The following is a 23086-nucleotide window of genomic DNA, read 5'->3' as shown; positions in this document are numbered from 1 at the left end:
CAGAATAGCTATAAGGGGAACGGAGGAGAGACAGACAGGGTAGCAGTAAGGTGGAGGGAAGTGAAAGTCTTCTGTCAGCTAGACACACATCCACACCCCCATACCACCCCCCAAGAGATTGGAAAGGGTTAGCAGAGTGTCTTTCTGAGCAACCAGCGGGGAGGTCTGCATTTCTGCATGTGCTTTAAGCTTGAATTTTGAACCTGAAATGATCACTTATATTTTTGGTGGCAAGTGCTTCCTTCAAAAGCTCAAAAACAAGAAAGCAAATTTAAAAACAACACAAAAATCTAATCCTTTTTTTTTTTAAATCTCACAATTTTTGGATGGTCTGACTCATGATTTTAAATGGTTAGGATTATATTGCAGACTTAATGTTAGGCATATAAAGTGTTTAAAAGTTCAGGGCCTTTCATTATTATAGACATGATGCTGTGGTATATTTTAACATCCTGAGTTTGAGATGGCTGCTCTACTCACGAGCTATGAGTGAGTTATATGGGTCATCCCAAACCAGTGCCAGTAAAATCTTTACAGCATTTCACTGTGTATTCTGTTTAGGGTGCATACTTTTCACAAAAATTGTCAGAAATATTTTAGAGAAGTTTTAAAGTATTATTTTGAGTATTTGTTGTATTCCTTCACCTGTAAAGCCAAAATGCCTCCGTTACCATGAGTCCAATTACTTACCTTATTAGTGTTTCAGTGCTTCCCAAATACTCAGGTATTTATCCTCACCCCGTGTTTGGGAAGTGATGAGATCTTCACTTCACATGTGGGGAGCTAAAGCACAGACAGGCTTGCTGAAGGTCACATAGGAGGTCTGTGGCAGGGCGGAATTGAATCCCCAAGTTTCCTGAGTACGAGGCCAGGACTGGAAGATTTTAACAGATTGGTTTTAAAAAACCTCTAACAGTGCCCTAAAAATGATTTCCCATTTGGCTGTTTTAAGATACAGTATCCTGAGCCCTTCCAGGGCTAGTAGCAAGTATTACGTTACATCAGAAAACCTGGGAATCTCTTTATCATAGAGCAGCCCCACCTAGAGTGCCCGCCCCCCACGCAAGCCCTGGCATGTGTGCCCTGCCTCAGTTTCCCCTCTCAGGTAACCAAATAACTGAACTTCTCAGGCTCTTCTCTCTCAATAACACCCCTCCTTGGGATTGATTTATTATTAAACCATGTGCAAAATAAAATCCATTCATTATTCCCAGTGCAAATAATCATTACGATCACCCGACATCTCATCTCATGATGCCCCATGTACAACACCACGGCACCTTCAGCCATATCCGGACACTGTCCTGTTTTGTCTCTGGACAGCCACTCCAGCCCTTCCAGCTGGAGTGCAACCCTGCCCTTCCCAGTGGGAACCCTCACAGCCTGACTGCTGAGAGATGGTCTTTACCAGGAGAGCATCCCTCACTCCTGCTGGCCATCTCACACTTCCTGTGGGTCCAGCTCTCCGCCCCTGGAGATGAAAGTAGATAAGCTCCTCTGGTGCTCCCCTGCCATCAGCCCTCTCTGGCCCTTGACTATGGCTTTCTGGCTTAGAGGCAACTCCTTCTGCTGTTCCCTGGCCTTCAGGCCCCTCTAGCCCTGGCTCTGACTTGGGGTCACCAGCCAGCTAACCCCTCTTGCTGCTCTTCTGCCTTCAGCCTTCTCCCAGAACCATAATCAGTCTCCTGGCTGTGGCCCTTCATCTCAGGAAGGTCAGCCGGCCAGTCTTCCCGGGTCTCCACCCTTTTCAGCCTCCTGGCACTGGCTAACCCCTCCACTTGGCTCCCTGATAATTCCTCCCTTGTTCCAGGGAGGGCTGCAGAGAGCTCTCTCACCAGATCTCTTTCTTCCCCAGGCATCCTCTTTTATAGCTCAAAGGGCCAGTAGTATCTTGTACACTCCTCTTTCCAATGGACTAAATCACCCATATCTAGCCATGGAAAGTGACGAGCTATTTCATCTTAAGCAGGGGTCTGAAACTCACGGCCTGCGGGCCATTTGTGGCCCGCAAACCTCCCCAATGTGGCCCGCGGGGCTCCAGCAGTTTTGGGGCTGGGTCTCTCCCGTGGCCCCACCTGCCACCCCCGGGCGCTCCCCCCCCCCCCAGGTGATTTAAAATGGCCTGGGGCCCCGGCAGTGCAGCAGAGCAGCACACGGAGGCCCCCCGTCCCATCCAGCCTTGGAGCCCCAGGTAAGAACTCCCTCCCAGAGCCTGCACCCCAATCCCCTACCCCATACATAAGAATGGCCAGACTGGGTCAGACCAAAGGTCCATTCAGACCAGTATCCTGTCTTACCGACAGTGGCCAATGCCAGGTGCCCCAGAGGGACTCAACCACATCAGCCACACCATCAAGGGCTCATTCACCTGCACGTCTACTAATGTGATATATGCCATCACGTGCCAGCAATGCCCCTCTGCCGTGTACATTGGCCAAACCGGAGAGTCCCTCCGCAAAAGAATAAATGGACACAGATCGGACATCAGGAATGGTAACGTACAAAAGCCAGTAGGAGAGCACTTCAGTCGTCCTGGACAGTCTATAACAGATTTAAAAGTAGCTATCATTGAACAAAAAAACCTTCAGAAACAGACTTCAAAGAGAAACAGCAGAACTAAAATTGCAAATTTAACACCATTAATCTGGGCTTGAGTAGGGACTGGGAGTGGCTGGCTCATTACAAAAGCAGCTTTTCCTCTCCTGGAATTGACACCTCCTCATCTATTATTGGGAGTGGACCACATCCACCCTGATCGAATTGGCCCTGTCAACACTGGTTCTCCACTTGTGAGGTAACTCCCTTCGCTTCATGTGTCATTATATAATGCCTGCATCTGTAATTTTCACTCCATGCATCTGAAGAAGTGGGCTTTTTACCCACGAAAGCTTATGCCCAAATAAAACTGTTAGTCTTTAAGGTGCCACCGGACTCCTTGTTGTTTTCCTAACATCCTGTTTGCTTTTTTGACTGCCGCTGCAGAATGCGTGGATGTCTTCAGAGAACTATCCACGATGACTCCAAGATCTTTTTCCTGATTAGTTGTAGCTAAATTAGCCCCCATTATATTGTATATATAGTTGGGGTTATTTTTTCCAATGTATATTACTTTACATTTATCCACATTAAATTTCATTTGCCATTTTGTTGCCCAATCACTTAGTTTTGTGAGATCTTTTTGAAGTGCTTCAGTCTGCTTTGGTCTTAACTATCTTGAGCAGTTTAGTATCATCTGCAAACTTTGCCACCTCACTGTTTACCCCTTTCTCCAGATCATTTATGAATAAGTTGAATAGGATTGGTCCTAGGACTGACCCTTGGGGAACACCACTAGTTACCCCCTCCATTCTGAAAATTTACCATTTATTCCTACCCTTTGTTCCCTGTCTTTTAACCAGTTCTCAAACCAGACCTCCTCCCCCACCCAAACTCCCTCCCAGAGCCTTAGGTAGGTGGGGGGTGGAGTTTTGGGAGGGCGGAGTTTTGGGGGCTGGGTTCTGGGTGGCATGAGTGATATTATTGGCCCAGTGGGAGGATTTGAGGACTGGCACTGGCCCTAGGGTAAATTGAGTTTGAGACCCCTGATCTTAAGCCTGTCATTGATCTGCGACTGTGTGTTGCTCAGCCTATGCAGTGGAAGGGGGATTTCATATTTGGGGGGAGGGGGAGCAAACTTTGGCAAGTTGCTGTTTAAAAAGGGGGGGGGTAGGTGTTTGCAACTGCTCGATGGATTAGTGGCAGAGTATAAGGTAAGGTTTCAAAGATGAAAAATTGCAAAGCAATGTGATACACTTTATCATAAGGTTCTGCAGTTTATCACATGAATATCATCACCACATATGTGTAAAATTACAATAGTTTTCTGTATATAGATAAAATGTACACATGCGTATGTATGTCATATTGTGTAGTTTTAGATATTTGTAGCAGAATTAATTCCCCAAACTATATTTTTCTTTAGGAGGAGAATCCTCCATTCATTACTTTTGCAAAAGCCAAGACTATCCTTTTTTCTTGTCCTGCCCACTTTTTCTCCAATTTAATCACCTTATCCTCAAAACTTCCCATTGTTGCCACCAGCTTTCCAGTCAAGGGGAACCTTAATGGGGTAGGGCCTGGAGACTCACTCTGAGCGTCACCCTGATAGCCATGATCACGAAGCAGGTTGCAGCGGACTCCCCCTAGGCTGGTGCACTTTGGAGGAACAGTGTTGGTGAAGGGCCCTCAGCCACTGTGCTATACAATGAGCTCAAACTTCGCTGCTTTTATGCTTCAATGCAAGATCATCAGTAATGATGACAGAAGCATTTGTCTGATTTTGGGATAAAAATTTCAAAACCCCCAAGCATCTAAGTGCCTAAATCACCTCTGAAAATGGGACTTGAGTTCCTAAGTCACTTATGCAATTTTGAAAACTTTACCCTTGATCTACTTCAAAGACTGGATTCTTGTACTTTGTCCTTAGTAAATATTCTTGAAAATAGCTTTGTATATATCCTTTTTATAGTATCTTAAAATGTTAATTCTTTAAGACTTGGGAGCTGTATCTAAGTAAATACAGTGCAAGTATTAAACGCTCGTTGTTTTTAGGTTAATATTTAGAAACAAGGCCACATGTATCTAAAGTTGTACCAAGTTTGGTCTACAGTAATGAATTGTACTTAAAGAATGAGGTTTAGCACTGAATTACTATTGTTTCATTTATGAATTTGCAATTTCATATTCGTAAGAACTGTCAGGCATGAAGTGACTTCTTGCTGTTGTGCACAGGTAACATTGTTTTTACCACTCTTTGGTGAAGATCAGCAGGATGCAGCACAAGTGCTTCAAGATGTTAATGATTACAACCGGAGATTCTCAGGACAGCCCAGATCTGTAAGTAAGATTGGGGGGGGTGGGGGGAATCAATAAACTAGCGAAAGACTAACACTGTTTTATAACGTGTGATTTTTCTTGTAGATGTTTATTTTCTGTTCATAATTGATGGGAACTACACAGGTTTTGTTTAGTAAATACAAGTCCCTGCAGCTTAAGCATAAAAACATTTATTTTTAACTACTCCTTTAACCTTGCATTTCTGTTGTAATGACATGGTACTGATTAAAGCCCTGATTCAGAAGAGCATCCTTTATTCAGGAAGGGTGGTTAAACGTGTACTTAAACGCTTTCCTGATTCAGGGCCTAAATTATTCATAATTAACAAGTAAAGAAATATGTGGCTTGTAAAGAAAAATATTTCCCTTTTTGCTCCCAGAACTGATCAGGAGAATTTAGCTTTGCTTTTGTCGGTGTTGATATAGCTCCCTTTCTTTTGTAAATGTATTTTGAGTTCTATGCTCCCTCGATTTCCTAATGAGTTATGTGTGCCTTCTCTATTTTGTTCTCTAAACTTTTCTCTCTGAGAGTGTTATTTCTATAACTGAATGTCATAATTAGAGTTGTAAGAACTTTAGAATGTACACCTTGCAAGCTACTGTTGTCACATTTGCTAGGCACAGTTCGTAAATGCAGATCCTGATCCTACAAATGAGATGTATCCAGACAGATCCCAATGATTTCAGTGGGGTCCTTCCTGCACATATCTCATTTTTTTCTTACTAGGGACCCTACCCCAAAGAGTTTACAATCTAAATAGATGACCCTGACAATATGAGAGAAAGGAAGTAGTATCCCCATTTTACAGGTACAGAGATTGAAAGCCTGGTCCAAAGGCCATTGAAATTAAGAGACTCCCATTAACTTCAGAGGGTTTTGGATTAGACCCTCAGCGACTTGCCCAAGGTCACACAGGAAGTCCGTGGCGGACCCAGGAATTGAACCTAGACATCCTGCCTGTGGATGTTGAACACAGTCCATTGCCTTAATCACAAGACTACTCTTACTCTCTAAAGTATTTTTTTAAGCTCAGTCCATGTCTCCTTTTAGTCTTCTATTCTGTGGCTCTGTCTGTTTTGGGAAAGGAGCCATTATTGAAACAGTGCTAAAATTAAAAAATGGCTACCACAGAACCATGGCTAATTAGTGTGGATGAAGCCACAGAATAAAAAATAAGGAGGACCCATGGCTGGGTTTATTTTGTTTTCTAATCTTAAAGCTTGAACAGTCCCTTGAAAAGCCACATTTAGCCACAGCTTGTATTTTGCATTATTCTTTTTCAGAGGAAATGTAATCTGTTGCAACTTGATTATGGTGTCTCATAGGAATTCCCAGTTTTCTTCCATATTCTTAGATTTTCCATACTTTCTTCCGTTGCATCCTACTCACTCGATTAACATTTTGCTTTCCTGAAATCTGTTTTTGTTGATTTACCTTTTCTTAAATATATACCGCTGCATTCTGTGAACCTTCTCTTTGTTATAATGAGTTCAAGTCCCTTTCTTTATTGTACTGAACTAATATAACTTGTGCCCATTGATTCCAAACTTCTCTACTATAGTTATATCCTCAGTCAGTTACTACTTATCTGTAAGAAATGGATCCAGAATAGTTTCTCCACTGCTTGCTACTTGGTGAATCATAAATTGTCTTCTGCGTCAATTAGGAACCTCTTTGATGCTAGTTTTGCTGTGTTTCTTACCCAATAGGTGTCTTGGCAGTTAAAATCTTTCATGAATTCGTTATACTGTGGTTTCAAGTACCAGGTCTATAAACTTTGTCTTGTGACCTAATGGATTCCAAAACTGGTGAATGTGATGGTATCAATGTTGTGCTTTTAAAAAAAAAAAAAAAAAAAAAAAAAATCCCATTTAGGAAGTATTTATGTTGGCATTTTGTATGATGTTGCAAAAGATTAATTATTTCTGTTTTGTTTGTTCGTAGATTATGGAAAGAATTATGGATTTACCCACTTTACTGCGGCATGCTTTCAGGGAGATGTTTACTGTAGGGGGCCTTTTCTGGATGTTCCGTATCAGAATATTCCTCTGCCTGCTAGGAGCTCTGCTCTATCTGGCTTCACCTCTGGATTTTCTTCCTGAAGCCCTCTTTGGAATTCTGGGATTTTTAGATGATTTCTTTGTCATCTTTCTGCTGCTGATATACATCTCTATCATGTACCGAGAAGTGATAACACAGAGACTGAATAGATAATGAGTGGAAACAATCATGACACAGATGTTTGTGTGGAAAGCTGAACAAAGGGACCCATGACACAGTATGACGTAGTAAAGCACCTGTATAAACTTTCAGTTTTTGCAATTAAATAGCTTGTAGTCAATTATTTTATGCAAATGTGAGGGGTTAAAATGTGGTGATGCTTAACTGGAATCTTTAATTTGTGTGTTACATACGCTTAAATATTGAAGAGGTTAGATTTATGATGTAATAAATTACCTACATCTGCTTATACCCAATGAGCAATTGTATGTAATGCAAGATAATGCTAGTTATAAAACACCTCTTCGTGTGTAGTTTGTGAAAGGGAAGTTCTATTTAAGTGATGTCAGGACTTCAAACAAAAAAGAATTCAGATTAGCTTGACGCATTAAGACACTTCAATATTTAGTTTATCAAATTGCTTAATTCTCACTGTGGTGGGTCAAAGTATTTTTAAATAACAATCGTTTTTCATATCCTTCTATGCAAGAAGAAACCCAAAGACAGCATTACAGTTGACATAGTGAATTTGACTGCTGGACACAATTCATATTGCACAAATAGAGGAAAAAACACTTCAGTATTGCTTTAACTGCACTATGTATAATGATATGTATTTCCAATGATTTTACTTTTCAGTTTTGGGGAAAAAAGGCTTTCTATTAGGGTCAAGATGAAGAAACCAGGAATAGTCAACACTTTGGTGACCGGCACTGAGTAATATTTTTTTACGTAGGTTTTGTGTACATTAGCAGTATTTGAACGTCGGGTAAGTTGCACTGTTGTAAGCCCTACTTTATATACCCGTGCAACACATTTAAATGGGGGGTTTGCATCAGGGCAGCTACATCAAAGTAATTTACGACTGCAAAAAAAACCTTAGGTTTTTAGTAGCAATTTGTTTAAAAGTGGGAATCCAAAGTGTATGTCATAACTGGATAATTTTTACACTTAACATTTTACCTGACTATGAATGGTAATGAAAGTATTTAGATGAAACCAGTAACTATTCTTTCTCACAAGTTTGTACCAATATGTTTAAAACAAAACAGTAATATGGGGCCATAGAAATCTGCTAGAAAATTAAAAATCGGTAAGATTTTTTTTTTTACCCCAAATGTTTGGAATTTGTGGGTATTTTTAACACCAGATATCACAAGCTACAAGGTGAATGATTTGAAAATATTTTCATTTTATGAAATCAGTGCTGCTAGAAAACACAAAATCCTCAAGTCATTCTGTGGGAATTCAGTACTTTCTAGCTGGAGGAAAGAAATATTTTTTGAAGCAAAATAGCAAACATTCTAACTTTCTGAATACTTGAAAATAAAATTAATAGAATAAGCGATCCTTCGTATGTTTACATAATGTGGGTTGGGACATATTTTGAAATGGCCTCCATTAATATAGACTCCATTTTCTGATCATGCAAATATATGTGCATACAATTTTGAGTGCTTATACATGTGTAGGAAGATGATGGGATTTTTTCATTGAATGCTTTTGGTTAATGGGTTTTGCAGAGTCTGTCAGTTTTGTGGTGTTCTTTCAGTGCTTAAAGTGCACATCACTGGTTTTGCCTTTATAAATATAAGATGGGGTGGTTGTTGTTTTCTTAAATTTGCCCTTGAATATCCAAAGTCGTTATGATTTAACTGGATTGTTGAACCTTTCTTCGGACGTATCTTTTATTTGAGATGGGTGAAAAGAGAAAATGGAGGTGATAAAAACAAAAATTAAAAAAGAAAAAGACATGGTAGTAAGTGTATGCTACTGGCTTTGGCTGCCTTGAGTGTTTTTTAGCACCTCATCTTTTCCCTTCATTTTGTCATCACTAATATACGATGACAACTTGCTGGCTACCTCAGTTAAATGTCAACATGCCGATACTACAGTATGTGAATCTTGCTTGATATTCAAGGAACTTAAATCCTGCCTGTTATATGCACATTTAAGATGACAAAGCAAGGTATTCTGGAGAGTCAGGTGCACAGATCTGCACATTGTTGCTGTTGGCAAAGCTCTCCAAGAGGTCCCACCTGCTCCTTTTAGCTGGTGGCAATATTGAAAAGATGATTGTAGGACTGATAAAGTTATCCTCGTACATTTTTGGGGGCTTGGCCATCATGAGTCCTGTGGTCACAAATAACTTCCTCTTTATTTCCCAAGAGAACTGTACAGATTAGTCATTCTGGTAAGGGGAGTCCTTTCCTAACCTTGATATCCCATTTCTTTGTTTCTCCCACAGATGTCTTCACATTTTTGCCCGTGCCACTCTTTACAGCTGGAATGCCCTCCCTCCTCTGATCCACAAGACACTCCCTGAATCTCCTCATTCAAAGCCCTCCTTAGACCCACTTCTGCCATGATGCCTATGCAAAATTAGCCAACTAAGGAGTCTGTTCATAAACACTCTCTTTAGTATGTGAGCTCATGCATAAGCTGTCACTGAGTAAGTGCATAATCTTACTGATGTTACTCTGTTTCCTCCCCTGCCCCTTCCTTTCTGTCTTGCCAGGCCATGCCTAATTTTAAGCTCTCTGGGGCCAAGGATCCTGTCATCTTTCTGAGTGGGAGGCACTCAGCTCACCTTTGGGTGCCAATAGAAATAATATAGGCTTTGGTTCAGCAAAGCACTTAAGGATGTGTGTGTAAGTGCTTGGCTGAATTGGGGCTGCCTATCCTACCTGTAAAAACTAGGCCAGTTGATGATATGCTAAACCCATCATGTGTTTGTAGTATGGACATTTTAAGTATGTAGTTTGACTGACAGTTTTCAGCGCTCTGTATGGTTAAGGAGGCGAGTGCTGTGCTCAGCTCGGTTATACAGGAGCAGAGGATGCGGCCAGTATGCTGAATTTGCTCATTTACTTTGCATCCATGCATTCCTGCATAGATATCTTCCTTGTCAAGGAGAAAATTCTTCACCCAACCACTGATTATCAGTATTTATGGAAAGAATGACTGGATCACGCTGCCCTTATTTCAGATGATTCTGTTGTTGTGTGGCAATGTGTGTATATAGAAGCATATGTATTTTTCATGCACTCAACGCTGTGGTATCTGAGCACCTGTATGGATGCTTCTGTAATTCTTCACAGTAAATGTAAATTGCACTTACAAAGCAATGCTCAACAATCCTTCTCCTTTGACTAGATGCAGACCTGTGTTCCACTTAGGTGTGTGCATGCCCAGTGCACAGGAACCAGAGACTTTTGCCTAGCAGTCCCGGTAGAGGGGTGGCTCCTCCTCTGGCAATATAAGGTGGTGTCAGTCTGAGCCCCCTCAGTTCCTTCTCACTGCCAGTTGCTGGAGTCTTTGCTCCACTCCCTCTGTCTCCCTGTCCCTTTGGGTGTTGGCTGGTCCACTTTTACAATGCTTGGGACTCAATTACCTCTAACAGCTGAGTCCTAGATACTGTCAGATCGGGCTACACAATCCAGTTCCTCTCCATGCCCCGTTCCCACCTCTCTTTCCCCGTCCCTCCTCAGGGACCCGTCTCACAAGACACTGCTCACCAAGCTGGTCAGCTCTCTGTTGAAGTTGGGAGTGGTGGAGAAAGTTCCACAAGAACACTGAGGCGACGGCTTTGACTCCCGGTACTTCCTGATTCCTAAATCCCAGGGCAGGATGAGACTCTTTCTTGACCTTTGTGGCCTCAACAAATTCATCAAGTACATGAGATTCCGCATTGTCACTCTATCGGCAATCCTCCCCACGCTGTCTCAGAATGACTGGTTTGCTGCTCTGGATCTTCAGGGCGCTTACTTTCAGGTGGTGATTCTGCTGGGCCACAGGAAGTTTCTGCATTTTGTGGTAGGAGAACACCACTTTCAGTATATGGTTCTCCCATTCGGCCTCTCTTCTGCCCACTGATCTTCACCAAATGCATGGCGATGGTCTTGGCATATTTCAGGAAGAAGGGAATCCACATCTTCCTGTACCTCAACTGGTTGCTGAAGGGTGTCTCTGGAGAGGAGGTTCTCTACCACATGGACACAGTGTTGCGTTTGCTCGACCATCTGGGACTCATTTTAAATACTGCAAAGTCAACCTTGTCTCCCACTCTGAAAATCAAATCCATTGGGGCCCTGTTAGATTCCATGAGGTCGAGGGCGTTCCCGACGACCGATGGCTTCGAGGCAGCTCAACAGATGTTCCTCAGTCTGCAATCTCAGCCCTCCATGACAGTCTGCGTGTGTCTGAGCCTGTTGAGCCACATGTCCGCTTGCACGCAGGTGGTCCACTTCGCCAGGTTGCGCCTTCTCCCTCTTCTAATGTGGTTCAGAACAGCGTACCGCCTTGAATTCTCTGGACAGGTTGGTTCACCTTTCTTCACCAGTCCTAGATGCCTTGTGCTAATGGGAGTCCCCACACAGTGTGTGCCAAGGAATCCCCTTCACTCAGCCCTCTCGGACCAAGTCAGTGGTTACTGACACTTCCCTTCTGGGTTGGAGGGCACATCTGGACTTGTTGAGGGTGCAGAGCCTGTGGTTGGAACAGGAAGCCTCACTCTATATCAATGAGTTGGAACTTCAGGCCATCCACAGTGCATGTCATGCCTTCCAAGACTGCATCCAGACACTCAGTGTTTCACGTGCTCACCGGCAATACCACCACAGTGTACTCTGTAAACAAGCAAGGAGGAGCACGTTCTAGGTTACTCTTCCTGGAGGTGATCAACCTATGGCAATTTTGCATCAAAGATGACATCACCCCCGTAGCAGTCCATTTACTGGGTATGCAAAATCGTCTCACGGACCAGCTCAGCAGAGTTTTCTCCCAGAGCCACAAGTGGTCCTTGAAGGGGAGTGTTCTCTGGGTCGTCTTTGCAACATGGGGCATCCCTGCAATTAACCTATTTGCAATGAGGGAGAACAGGAAATGTCAACTATTCTGCTCTTGAGGGGGCCTCAGCCTGAGATCCCTCTCCAGCACCTTCCACTGCACCTGGCAGTTGAGTCTTCTGTATTCCTGTCCCACCTATTCCGGTCATTCCACGAGTCATCCTCAAGCTCAAAGTGGATCGAGCCACGTTCATCCTCGTTGCTCCTGCGAGACACTGCTGGTTCTCAGATCTCCTTGCTCTGTCAATTCAACCTCCCATTTCACTTCCTCTCCATCCCGACCTGCTCATGCAGAGCCACAGCCCAACCTTCCATCCTGCAATCAGTTCCCTGCACCTCACAGCATGGCTGCTGCTGGCTAAATTCAGAGGAAGAGTGGTGCTCCGAGGCTGTCCAACAAGTCGTACTCAGCAGTCAGAAGTTCTCCACTAGGACAATCTACTTAGCAAAATGGAAGAGGTTCGATCTGGTCCATGGCCCGCGGGACCCAACCAACAGAGGCTTCCATCCAGGACATCTTGGAGTTACCTGCAACATCTTCAGAAATCGGGCCTTGTGCTCAGCTCACTGAGAGCGCATTTGGCAGCGATATCAGGTTCCATCCCCTGATTCGAGGGAAGGTCATTTTTCCCACTGCCACGGTGATGAGATTTCTGAAGGGGCATCTCCCCTTACATCCTCCAGTCTGAGAACCGGTTCCCTGGTGGGACCTGAACTCGGTTGTGACAGCTCTGATGGGCCCTCCGTTTGAGCCCCTTGTGTCCTGTCTGCTGCCTCTCCTGTCTCGGAAAACAGCGTGCTTGATAGCCATCACTTCAGCAAGAAGGATGTGAGAGTTGCAGGCCCTAATGGCTGAGCTGCCTTACGCTCAGTTCTCCAAAGACAAGGGAACGCTGTGACCACACACACAGTTTTTATTCAAGGGGGTCTCTCTGGTTTATCTAAATCAGGCAGTGTATTTACCTGTGTTTTTTCCCTAAACTGCTCTCTTCCCTGAAAGAACAGTGCATCCACACTCTGGATGTCTGGCGATGTCTAGCCTTTTTCTAGACAGGACTAAACCATTGCGTGCTTCACCTCGCCTGTTCAGGTCATATGGGCTCCATGAAGGGGCAATCGTCTCTGCAAAGACCATCTCTAGATGGGCAATACCCCGTGTCAAGACTGCATATGAGATAGCTTCGGTTACACACACACACACACACACCCAGCGGATACGGGCTCACTCCATGAGAGCGCAAGTGACTTCAGAAGTGTTCCTCAGGGACATTTCCATACTGGATATTTGCAGGGCTGCCACGTAGTCATCCATACCTACGTTTGGGGACCACTATGCTATTATCGCCTCTTCCAGAGCGGATGCAGGCCTTGGAAAGATGGTCCTGCAGTCCCTATTGCAGTAGACTCTGAGCCCCACCTCCGGATTCGGGTACTGCTTGCGAGTCACCTAAGTGGAATATACATGGCTGCATCTACTCGAAGAAGAAACGGTTATTGACTGTAACTGTGGTTCCTCGACATGTGATGCAGACATGTATTCCACAGCCCACCCTCCCTCAGCATCACAGTCTCCTCTCAGGGGCTTCCAGAGCAAAGGAACTGAGGGGGTCAAGGTGCTACCACCTCATATAGCCAGGGGAGGGGCCACAGCCATGAAGCACAAGTACTGCCCCTCTACAGGCAATGCTAGACAAGTCTCTGATTCCGGTGCACCGGGCGCGCACCCCTAGTGGAATATATGTCTGCATCTCAATTTGAAGAGCCACCATTACAGTTTTTTTTTTTTTTCCAGAACAACCACCAGTAGCCCATCAGTAGAGGGGAGTCTTTTTGTGAAGGACCCCAGCATGAACAGAGCCCTCACCCCCAAAGAAAGGGATGCACTGTTAACATTTATTCATAGGGATTTTTCTCCCCAAAAGTCCTGGGCCCACGTAGCATAGATAAAAATCTGAAAGACTGACAGCAGCAAAGCGCCAATGGAAAAAATGACAAGCCCTGAAAGATTTTCATAGCTTTCCAATCAGCCATGAACATTAAGAAGGGAACAGCCAAAACAGTATGTCCTAGCTCCCATAAAATATCCTGCAACATCCCCAGGCCTCACAACGACCCTTATCACAAGGACTGTATAGAATTGCCTGTTGCTGAGTTCGTTGTGACTTGCAGGACTGATGTCATTGGTAACAAGGGACGGGGCTAGAAGTTGGGATAAGATTATTGCCAAAGGTCTCCCAACAGCTGTTGGTGGCTAGGGTCTGCATGCTGCACTAGATAAAGCCTCTAAAGCAAAAACAATTCTAAGCTGTCTGTTTTTTACTGATAATAAATCACTGTTAAAACAAGAGTCTCCTTGCTGATTTTTTTACTGGTTTTGTGGGTTGGACTCTGTTCTGTTCTTTCCCCTCAAACTTGGTTACAGACACTTTTCTTTAAAAATACAGTTTTCCAGAGTTGTTCTTACTGAGTGTTAGCTCCTTAGGGCAAGACAGCTGGAGCTCGCTCTTAGGGGTGGTTTTGTTGTTGTTTTTTAACCTTGGAGGGCAGTAGCAATAGGGTGAAATGTGGACCAGGTCACCCTCACTGAGCATAAACACTGCCCTCTGCATGTTCCAGCCAGTTCCTTCAGTCACACAGGAAGCAAAGGTCCCAGAATAAGCCAAGACAGATGGTCAATTTCCCCCCCCCCCCCCAAAATGCCCAAAGTAAAAAAGGAAAAAGATGTTAGCACTACACACCTTAAAAGAAGAAAATCCCCAAACTTAGCAGGCAGGCAGGTGAGTGAGAATCCTGTTGAGTGACTCAGACAAGTTGAAGAAGGTACCGTCATAGTTTTTGTAGGGAGTCAAGCAGAGGAGACCCCATGGGTGTGATTGTACCACACTGCAGCCCATTTCCACTTGGACTTGTAAGTTATGCTGCGATTCGAGGAGGACATAAACCACCTGCTGAGAGATACCAGGCCTATGACTGCACCCTGTCAGGAGCTCCTGGGCTGGGACAGAGTCAGGTGCCCTGGTTACAGCACCCATCCAGGATGCAGGAGACAGGTTCAAATCCACTGGGCTATGTGATGTTCTGAGGTGGGGCTCTCAGTCTTTCCTGTTGAAGCTGTGTGGATGCCCACCGGCAAACGTTTAGCCACCTAAGGAACTTTAAGAGTAGAAACATAGGCACCGAGAGACTTTAAGCACCTCCAGTGTTAGGTGGCAGTTGGGGATTTGAGGATCTATATTTTGGATGCAGGCATCCTGATTCCTGTGTGAATCTAACCCATAGTTTACAAGAGCAGACATAGAGGGAATGAAAAAGAGGCAGCTCTTCCCAGAGCTTTGTAGATCAGCATAAAGAGCATGAACTTGACAGAAGGAGACAGGAGGCCGCTGGAGGGATTTGAGCAGTGGTCTGATGTACAGATCCATCGTCCCCTTTTATCAAGGCTAATAAGTTATAAATTTGGTCCTGCCAAAATGCACTTGACTAATACTGACTAATGCAACCATTGTTTCATTCTGTCACTTGGCATATGAACCAATTAGCCAGTGAAGCTCATTGCCACAAGATATTACTGAGGCCAAGAGCTCAGCAGGATTCAGAAAAGGACTGAATATTTACATGGAGAACAAAAAATAATCGGAGTATAATAGTAGGTGGTAAAATGTAATGAGGTTGTGTAGAGGTATAAATCCTCAAGCTTCAGGTATAAGCCAACCTCTGGCTATTGGGGGAGTGGAAAGAAACTTTCCCTGAAGCCGATTCTCTCTCAGCTGCTACTCCAGGGTTTTTTACACCTTCCTCCAAAGCATCCAGTGCTGGCTACTGTCGGAGACGTAATACTGGGCGAATGGGCCTGGTCTGATCCAGTCTCATGTCCTATATTTCTAATCCATGTTAATGTTATGCACCAGTCAATATTGCTGACTTGCTTCCCTCTCCCCAGCATTTTTAATAGATAGCTAAACTTAAAAAAACCCACCACTAACTTTTTCAGGGCATCTTCCTGATTATTTACAATGTTCCATTTTATTACAAAATCTCAATGTTTGTCCCTTGTTTTCCAAGAAGATGATTTGTTTCTCATGATTAACAGATGCTTAATTGGTGGGAGGAAAGAGTGTAGCAAGTGCTAATATGAAGCCAATTGCTCATTGCTGGCAGGTGACTAATGAGGAGCAGTGGGTATATCAGGTGTTACTAATCCTTTGGCTAGAATATGTGGTGCAGAAAGCTGTTCAGCTTCACACTGACATATGTTGTGCTTCATATTCAAAATCTTATCTCCCCCCTCCCCCCTTCTGGAAATTTACTTGCTCCATTTGCAATAGACGGTGCTAGGGGCGGCTTCCATTTCAACTTGTACAAAAAGTAACAACCACTTATTGCAAGCCCTCTTGAGTAAACCGCTTTTGGCTGCGGAAGTGGCTCCTGCGTACCCCGAGGATATGTTCCTAGATGTGGTCGTTCAAAATCGTGCCTCCAGCTTGGGCCCTCGAAATTAGGACACTTGGTCAAAATCTGTTGCATTTGTTCCCCGAGTCATATAGAAAATTTGTGAGATTTTAATGTAGATTTACTCCAAATACATATGAAAAACACCCAATAAACTCTTTAGCAAAGTATCAGAGGGGTAGCCGTGTTAGTCTGTATCAGCAAAAAGAACAGGAGTACTTGTGGCACCTTAGAGACTAACAAATTTATGTAGGCATAAGCTTTCGTGGGCTAAAACCCAAATAAATTTGTTAGTCTCTAAGGTGCCACAAGTACTCCTCGTTCTTTTAGCAAAGTATGTGTCACCAATGAGCTGCTTTAAATCAAGTGGATGGTTATTTTTTTATATAGCCTTTTTTTTTTTTAAACATTCTCCTCAACCAACCTGAAATCTTTCAGTTCCCTGCTTTGATGTTTTCTCCAGGGATCTTCCTATTCTGCTTTTTCCCTCACCCCTGCCCTGCCTGAGTACAATGCTGAGGACCAAAAGAAAAATGAATAAAAATCACAACTTTGATAGGATACTTGAAGATTTACATCTTTCTGAAATTTGCACCCTGATTTCAAGGGAATGTCTTTTCCAGTCAATCCAATTGCCCTGGATAAATACATGAGCCAGAAGTACCTGTAAAGAGAATCTGCAGTTGCCAGCTAAATTATCAAGTCCTGGAGTTGTTAACCCACTGATGGTAGTTCCTATGCACAGCAAACTGGAAAAACCCTTCAGTGGCTTTGTTCCTCTCCTTCCCCTGGTCCTGTATCCCACGTGGATGGGGACAAACAGTGCTTTGGGGTAGGGTATTGGCTTCCTTGAAGCTAGTGTCTTTTGGTTTGATAATTGTTTATATAGATCAGTGAGAATACCGGGCGTGGAATTCAAGTGGCACAGCCTGATGCACTGGGCTACAAAAGCCATGGTTATATTCACACCAGATTATATTCACACCATAGTCTATTTACATGAAGCTGGAGCCACACCTGGAGAAGCTGGGCTGATCAGGGTCACCAGGAGTGCCAGCCACAAGCATCATCTCAAAAACCCTGGGACTTTTAAAATCATCGCTGTTGGGTTCTTTTTCATTTGGCTCCTGGCTTTTTGAGCCTTTCAGGTTCATGTTCTCAAGCTTTCCTTCACAACCCCGAGGGCTAGGAACATCCTTTTAAAAAAATGAAATCTGAGATCCTTACATGAGTCCAGGAGCCAGGGATTCAAAACCACCACCAAGTATCATGAGACCTGCAATAAAACCACCAGAGTTGGCAATACTCAGACGTGGACAATCCCAGTCAGATTCTGGCAACCCTGCTCTGGCCTGAAATCTCTCCTGATGACTCACTTCATCCTCAGTACTCACAAGAAGCAAGTGAGTCAATAATAATGACACTTTCCGTGTCAGCAGCTAGAAGTGCACACACACAAAGTGAGTAACCTCCTGGGTTTATTTCTGTAACCCATGTCCTGCCTGACCTCATGCTCCCCTGCTGTTTAACTCCTGCTCCTTTAGCGAGTGAGCAATGTGGGGTGTGGACGGTGTCTTTCTTTTTGTACTGCAAGAACCTGATTTTCAAAAGAGCTCAGTCTTTGTCCTCAATAGGAGCGGCTGGAGGCTGAGCTATTTTAAAAATCTGGCACTTCTGCTTCTGAGTGCTGTACAAGCCATTTCGAATAGTAACAGGTGCTGAGTTCTTGGAGGATCGGTCCCTCAATGGCTATTAGCCAACATGGTCAGGGATGCAACCCCATGCTCTGGGTGTCCTTAAACCTCCGACAGCCAGAAGCTGGGACTGGACAACAGGGGATGGATAACTTGATGATTTCCCTGTTCTGTTCATTCCCTCTGAAGCACCTGGCATTGGCCACTGTTGGAAGACAGGACACTGGGCTGGATGGACCATTGGTCTGACCCCATATGGCTGCTCTTATGAATATGAGGCAGAGGTGAGTAAGAGGGGAGCTGTGTTGGAACAAAGGAGCCAAAACTCAAGTTAACACTTGTGACAGACCCAGACCAGTGGGGTACAGGAGTCTGGTAGAGGGCAAATATACTGGTCACTGGATGAGTAGTTTTCTGTTCCCTGAGTGACCAGAGCAGGGGCTGCACTAGAGTAATCAGGAACCTGCGAGAACCAGTTAAGGCAGGCAGGCTAATTAGGACACCTGGAGCCAATTAAGAAGAAGCTGCTAAAATCAATTAAGGCAGGCTAATCAGGGCACCTGGGTTTTAAAAAGGAGCTCACTTCAGTTTGTGGTGAGAGTGTGAGGAGCTGGGAGCAAGAGGTGCAAGGAGCTGAGAGTGAGAGGGTGTGCTGCTGGAGGACTGAGGAGCACAAGCGTTATCAGACACCAGGAGGAAGGTCCTGTGGTGAGAATAAGGAAGGTGTTTGGAGGAGGCCATGGGGAAGTAGCCCAGGGAGTTGTAGCTGTCATGCAGCTGTTACAGGAGGCACTATAGACAGCTGCAGTCCACAGGGCCCTGGGCTGGAACCCAGAGTAGAGGGCGGGCCCGGGTTCCCCCCAAACCTCCCAATTGACCTAGACTGTGGGTTCTTCCAGAGGGGAAGGTCTCTGGGCTGTTCCCCAACCCACATGGTGAATCTCTGAGGCAAGAAAATCCGCCAATAAGCGCAGGACCCACCAAGATAGAGGAGGAACTTTGTCACACACTAAAGATCCTTAAATGTCTTGCCTTACTCCAGGTCAGACTCTGCGCTGAGACCCACCAGTGTAAATCTGGAATAAATCTATTGATTTCAGAGCTGTTACTCCTTTGTGACACTGGTGTACCTCCGAACAGAATTTGTACAGAATAAGTACTGGAGTAATAAGAAATTAACTGAAATTTCCTTGATAATGTCTGTTGCATTCCTGGTAGTTTATCAACAAGGATAATTCTGAGTAATCTATGAACAACGGCCTCTCTGTAATGAATAATAACTTACAGCGAGAGCTGGTCAAACATTGTCTGATGAAGGTTTTTAGTTGGAAAATAGGATTGAGTTGAAAATGAATATTTTTGTGGAAAAATAGTTTTTGACTAACTGCCATTTCCCAGAGCTTTTTGAAAACAAATTTTGGGAGGAATAACCATTTTTTTTCTAAATGTAAACATTTGTGGGGGAGTCTGAAAATGTTCAGAATCTTTGAAATTTTTAATTTCAAATCTGTGCTTCCCTCCCACTATCTGACCGTTTCTCAACTGGCAAAAGGTGGATAATTGGGAGAAAGTGTGGCCAAAGCGACTTTTTCCAATTTCCTGACTCTTTTTTTTTTTTTTTTTTTTTCCAGTTGGGAAACAGGAACAAAGTATTGATAGTATAACTTTCAGGGAGAAAATAACATTAATACTTTAAAGTTACATTTAACAGTGACACATGGGGGGGGGAACCCACTTTCCCACAGCTTTGAAATTTCCCATGGGAAAATTGGCATTTTCCAACAGTAAAAATTCAAAGGGGGATTTTTCCCATGAAAATTAAAATGGGGGAAAAACCCCAGTTTTTCAGCCAGTTCTATGTATCATTAGAAAAAGCAAACGGCCATACTGAACCCAAACAGGGCAGTGCGACCTCTCCAGTGCTGCCGCAGCTTTGAAACTGGATGAGAGTGCCACGGTGCTCAGCTGAACCTCTTCCTCTTAGGCAATTGGATAGCTCTGAGGGTGAAACTTGGAAGTGGGAAATGGCCATCTCCTATGGGCAGGAGAGAAGTTCTCTAGCAGTGGGAGGAGAAAGGGAGGCCATGGGAATCCAGCCCAGGTCAGGAGAGGCCTGAATAACTACTCCTGAGTTAAGGAGTCCCGGGACTGAGACAGGCAGTAAGAGAGGGCCCGGGAGAAGGAGCCTGAAAGGGAGCGCACCAAGGAAGTCTCTGGGGAATCCTGCTAAGGGCCAGAGGTGGCTAATGAGCTGGGACAAGGCTTGGGCTCAGGATCGCTTGGGGAGTCCAAGCCGTGAAGCTGCAGCCTGGGGAATGGGTTCCGACCTAGAGAGAGATCCAATTGCCGACAGCCTGAGAGCAGGGAGTTGGAATGACAAGGACCACAGTGGAGAGATGGCTGCCTGCCCAGACGAGACCTGGGGGCTTTGGACTCCCACGTGGCATCACCACAGGATGGGAAAGCAGGCAGGTCCCAGAATCACTGCTCGTTGAGAGCAGTGGTGAGGAGGTGCAGGATTAGCTCTGCTAGTTGCATGAGAGGTACTTAAGTGAATTATCCCACATTCTCACCTGCCAGCGAGGTTGTCCAGAATTTGAGGGAAGGACCTTCTCAGGCTGTGAGCCTTGCCTCTGAGCGCCATTCTCCAGGGGCCCCACTGAGAGCTGGACACCCGCCACGTTTGCCTACAGGATTTTGGTGCAGGTGCCCCATCTACCCCCTTTCCCACATTTCTGTGCTGTCTGGGCCCAAGCCTATCTTGGCCAAGAGGGAGCTGGTAGCTCCTCGTACTGCTAGTGATGTTGGGAATCAGGTTGATGAAGTTCCTCTCAGACTGCCAGGCTTTCTGGATCATTCTATACTGGGTTCTCCTTGGCAGAATCATTCCTGGGTGTGAAGATTTTTGACATCACAACCTGCTTGTGGACATTTACTTTGCCCTACACGATCCACTGCCACTGCTGGAAGCTTCACAAAATGAACCCAGTGTACGATCCAACAAGGAAGGTTACCTCACCAGTCTGCAGCACATAACGTACCTACTGTAGGTTATTTTCCTTCTTATTCAGACATTACCTATCATTTCTTTTGCATTTTCTACTTTCTTTTATGCATTATGTTTGTGTGAGTTTCGTCTGTCTATGGTCATAACAAAATCATTTGTCTTTGAGAGCAATGATAATACAAATCTGACTATCAAGATAAAAATAATTCCTTCATTTGTGTTATATTGCTCTGTGCCTTGGGCAATAGACCAGAACCTCAGGAATTGTTTTCACATTTGGGCAATATTTTTGGCACCACCTTAGAGCCAGCCAATGTATATACAATATATTATATGCCCAGCACATAGTCTGTAAATGGTTAACCTGAATTAAATACTAAAATCTGGTGAAAATAAAGTGCTCCGAATGGGAAAGGTGAATCAATTCGGGATTAGTCACCGCTGAGTAGGCTTTACAGAGGAGTAAAACCAATGTGAAAATGTAAACTAGCTTTCCATCCACCCACCATGCCATCAGTAAAGAGAGATGTTTGCTTGCTAGAAACATAAAGCAATAACCAATAGGCAAATCACCAGATTTACTGCAGAGAAGGTCAACAGGTTAGATTTATCTAATTAACGTGAATATGGATTCTCAGCCTTCACATCATACCAGTTTGAGCTGGGAAAGACTTATTAAATACCCAGTCTTTCACTGGTCCACCAACCACTATGTTATATAATGTTTGGTCCAGTGTAATGTTAAATATCACAAGGGATAGGGTGTATGCACATTCCCTTGGGCGATTATTCTACAGTCTAACAGCTCACGGTCAAAAATACTTTCCTGATATTCAGCCTAAAAATATACCCTTCATTTCATCCCCGTATTCCTGTGCAGACATTCTTGCACCTCTGTAACTATTCCATCTATTATTAATATTTGTATTACAGTAACACCTGAATTCTCCAGTCAGGAGCACGACTCCCCCCCCCCCCGGTGCTAGGCACTGTACGTACACATAAGGTATGTCTGCACTGCAGAGTTCACTCAGGAGCCTACTCAGGTGTTATCCCTAATCCCTCCTCACATCCACACACAAAAAGCTCATACCCAAGTTTGGCAGAGTTTTCAGCCCAGACTAGCAGACCCAGCTGGGGGGCTTGGGTTAGAGCCCAGTTGCTGCTCTAACTTTCCCCCTGCAGTTAGGATGCAGCTAAATCACTCAAGTGCGGCGCGTCCTTCAATACCTTCCCACAAGTCCTCATGTGCCCAGAAGAACGGACAGATCCTCTGGGAGGGAATGACAGGATGCTCAGGTTATTGTAGCACAAAGGATGTTGGGATGTGCCCCCAGAAGTCCTAGCGACACACATGGGGGAGCGCAGCGCCAGGGAGGAGACAGCGACGCGGGCAGGGCTTTGCAGCGTGGCTGCTCCCCAATTACCTGGGTTAGCTCCGCAGTGAAGATGTACCTGTAGTGAGAGAAAGTCCCTGACCAGAAGAGCTTTCCATTTAAATGAACAAGATGAAGGGGAATCCTAGGCACGGAGGTGAAAAGTCCTGCCCTGGGTCTCTCAGATGGTCAGTAACAGAGATGGGAGACTCGGGTCTCCTGAATTCCAGCCCAGTGCCTTGTACATTGGGGCCTCGCTGCCTCTCTTCCGTCCTGTTCATGCCTTCAGCAAGCCTGGCTGTTTAGAAGAAGGAGCTTTTGGTGCTGCAGCCCAAGTGGGAAGGGGAAAGCCATGTCAGAAACGGACTGGTTTGGAGGGCTTTTTGAATTAATCTGTAAATATGCACCCTTAGGAGCTGGCCCTAAAACCTGGGCCATCCCAGAGAAACACAAATCAACCTTCTCCAAGGTGAGACACTTTCTGGGGCTTTATTTTCCTCCTCAGTTTGTTTAATTTCCCACTTTAATTCCCCCCGTTTCCTGTCTACTGTCATATTCGCTTCCTCTGTCTCGCCCTGGCGGCGTGTTAGCCTCCCTTCTCCAGGTTCCCCCTGCATT

The 23086-nt window shown here is 44.6% G+C and overlaps 1 protein-coding gene across 1 annotated transcript in view; it reads left to right on the top strand.

Annotated features, from left to right (window-relative positions):
* Window positions 1-7284, top strand: part of RNF170 (ring finger protein 170) — a 46622-nt gene extending 39338 nt beyond the window's left edge. The window contains exons 7-8 of the mRNA XM_065406711.1: window positions 4771-4875; window positions 6820-7284. Of these exons, the coding sequence (XP_065262783.1) occupies window positions 4771-4875; window positions 6820-7089 (375 nt within the window). The 3' untranslated portion in view covers window positions 7090-7284. The remainder of the gene's footprint in view (window positions 1-4770; window positions 4876-6819) is intronic.
* The last annotated feature ends 15802 nt before the right edge of the window (window positions 7285-23086 follow it).

The sequence above is a fragment of the Emys orbicularis genome, chromosome 6 (assembly GCF_028017835.1).
Source record: "Emys orbicularis isolate rEmyOrb1 chromosome 6, rEmyOrb1.hap1, whole genome shotgun sequence".
NCBI classification, from domain to species: Eukaryota; Metazoa; Chordata; order Testudines; family Emydidae; genus Emys; species Emys orbicularis.
This window is presented reverse-complemented; position numbering and strand designations above follow the sequence as displayed.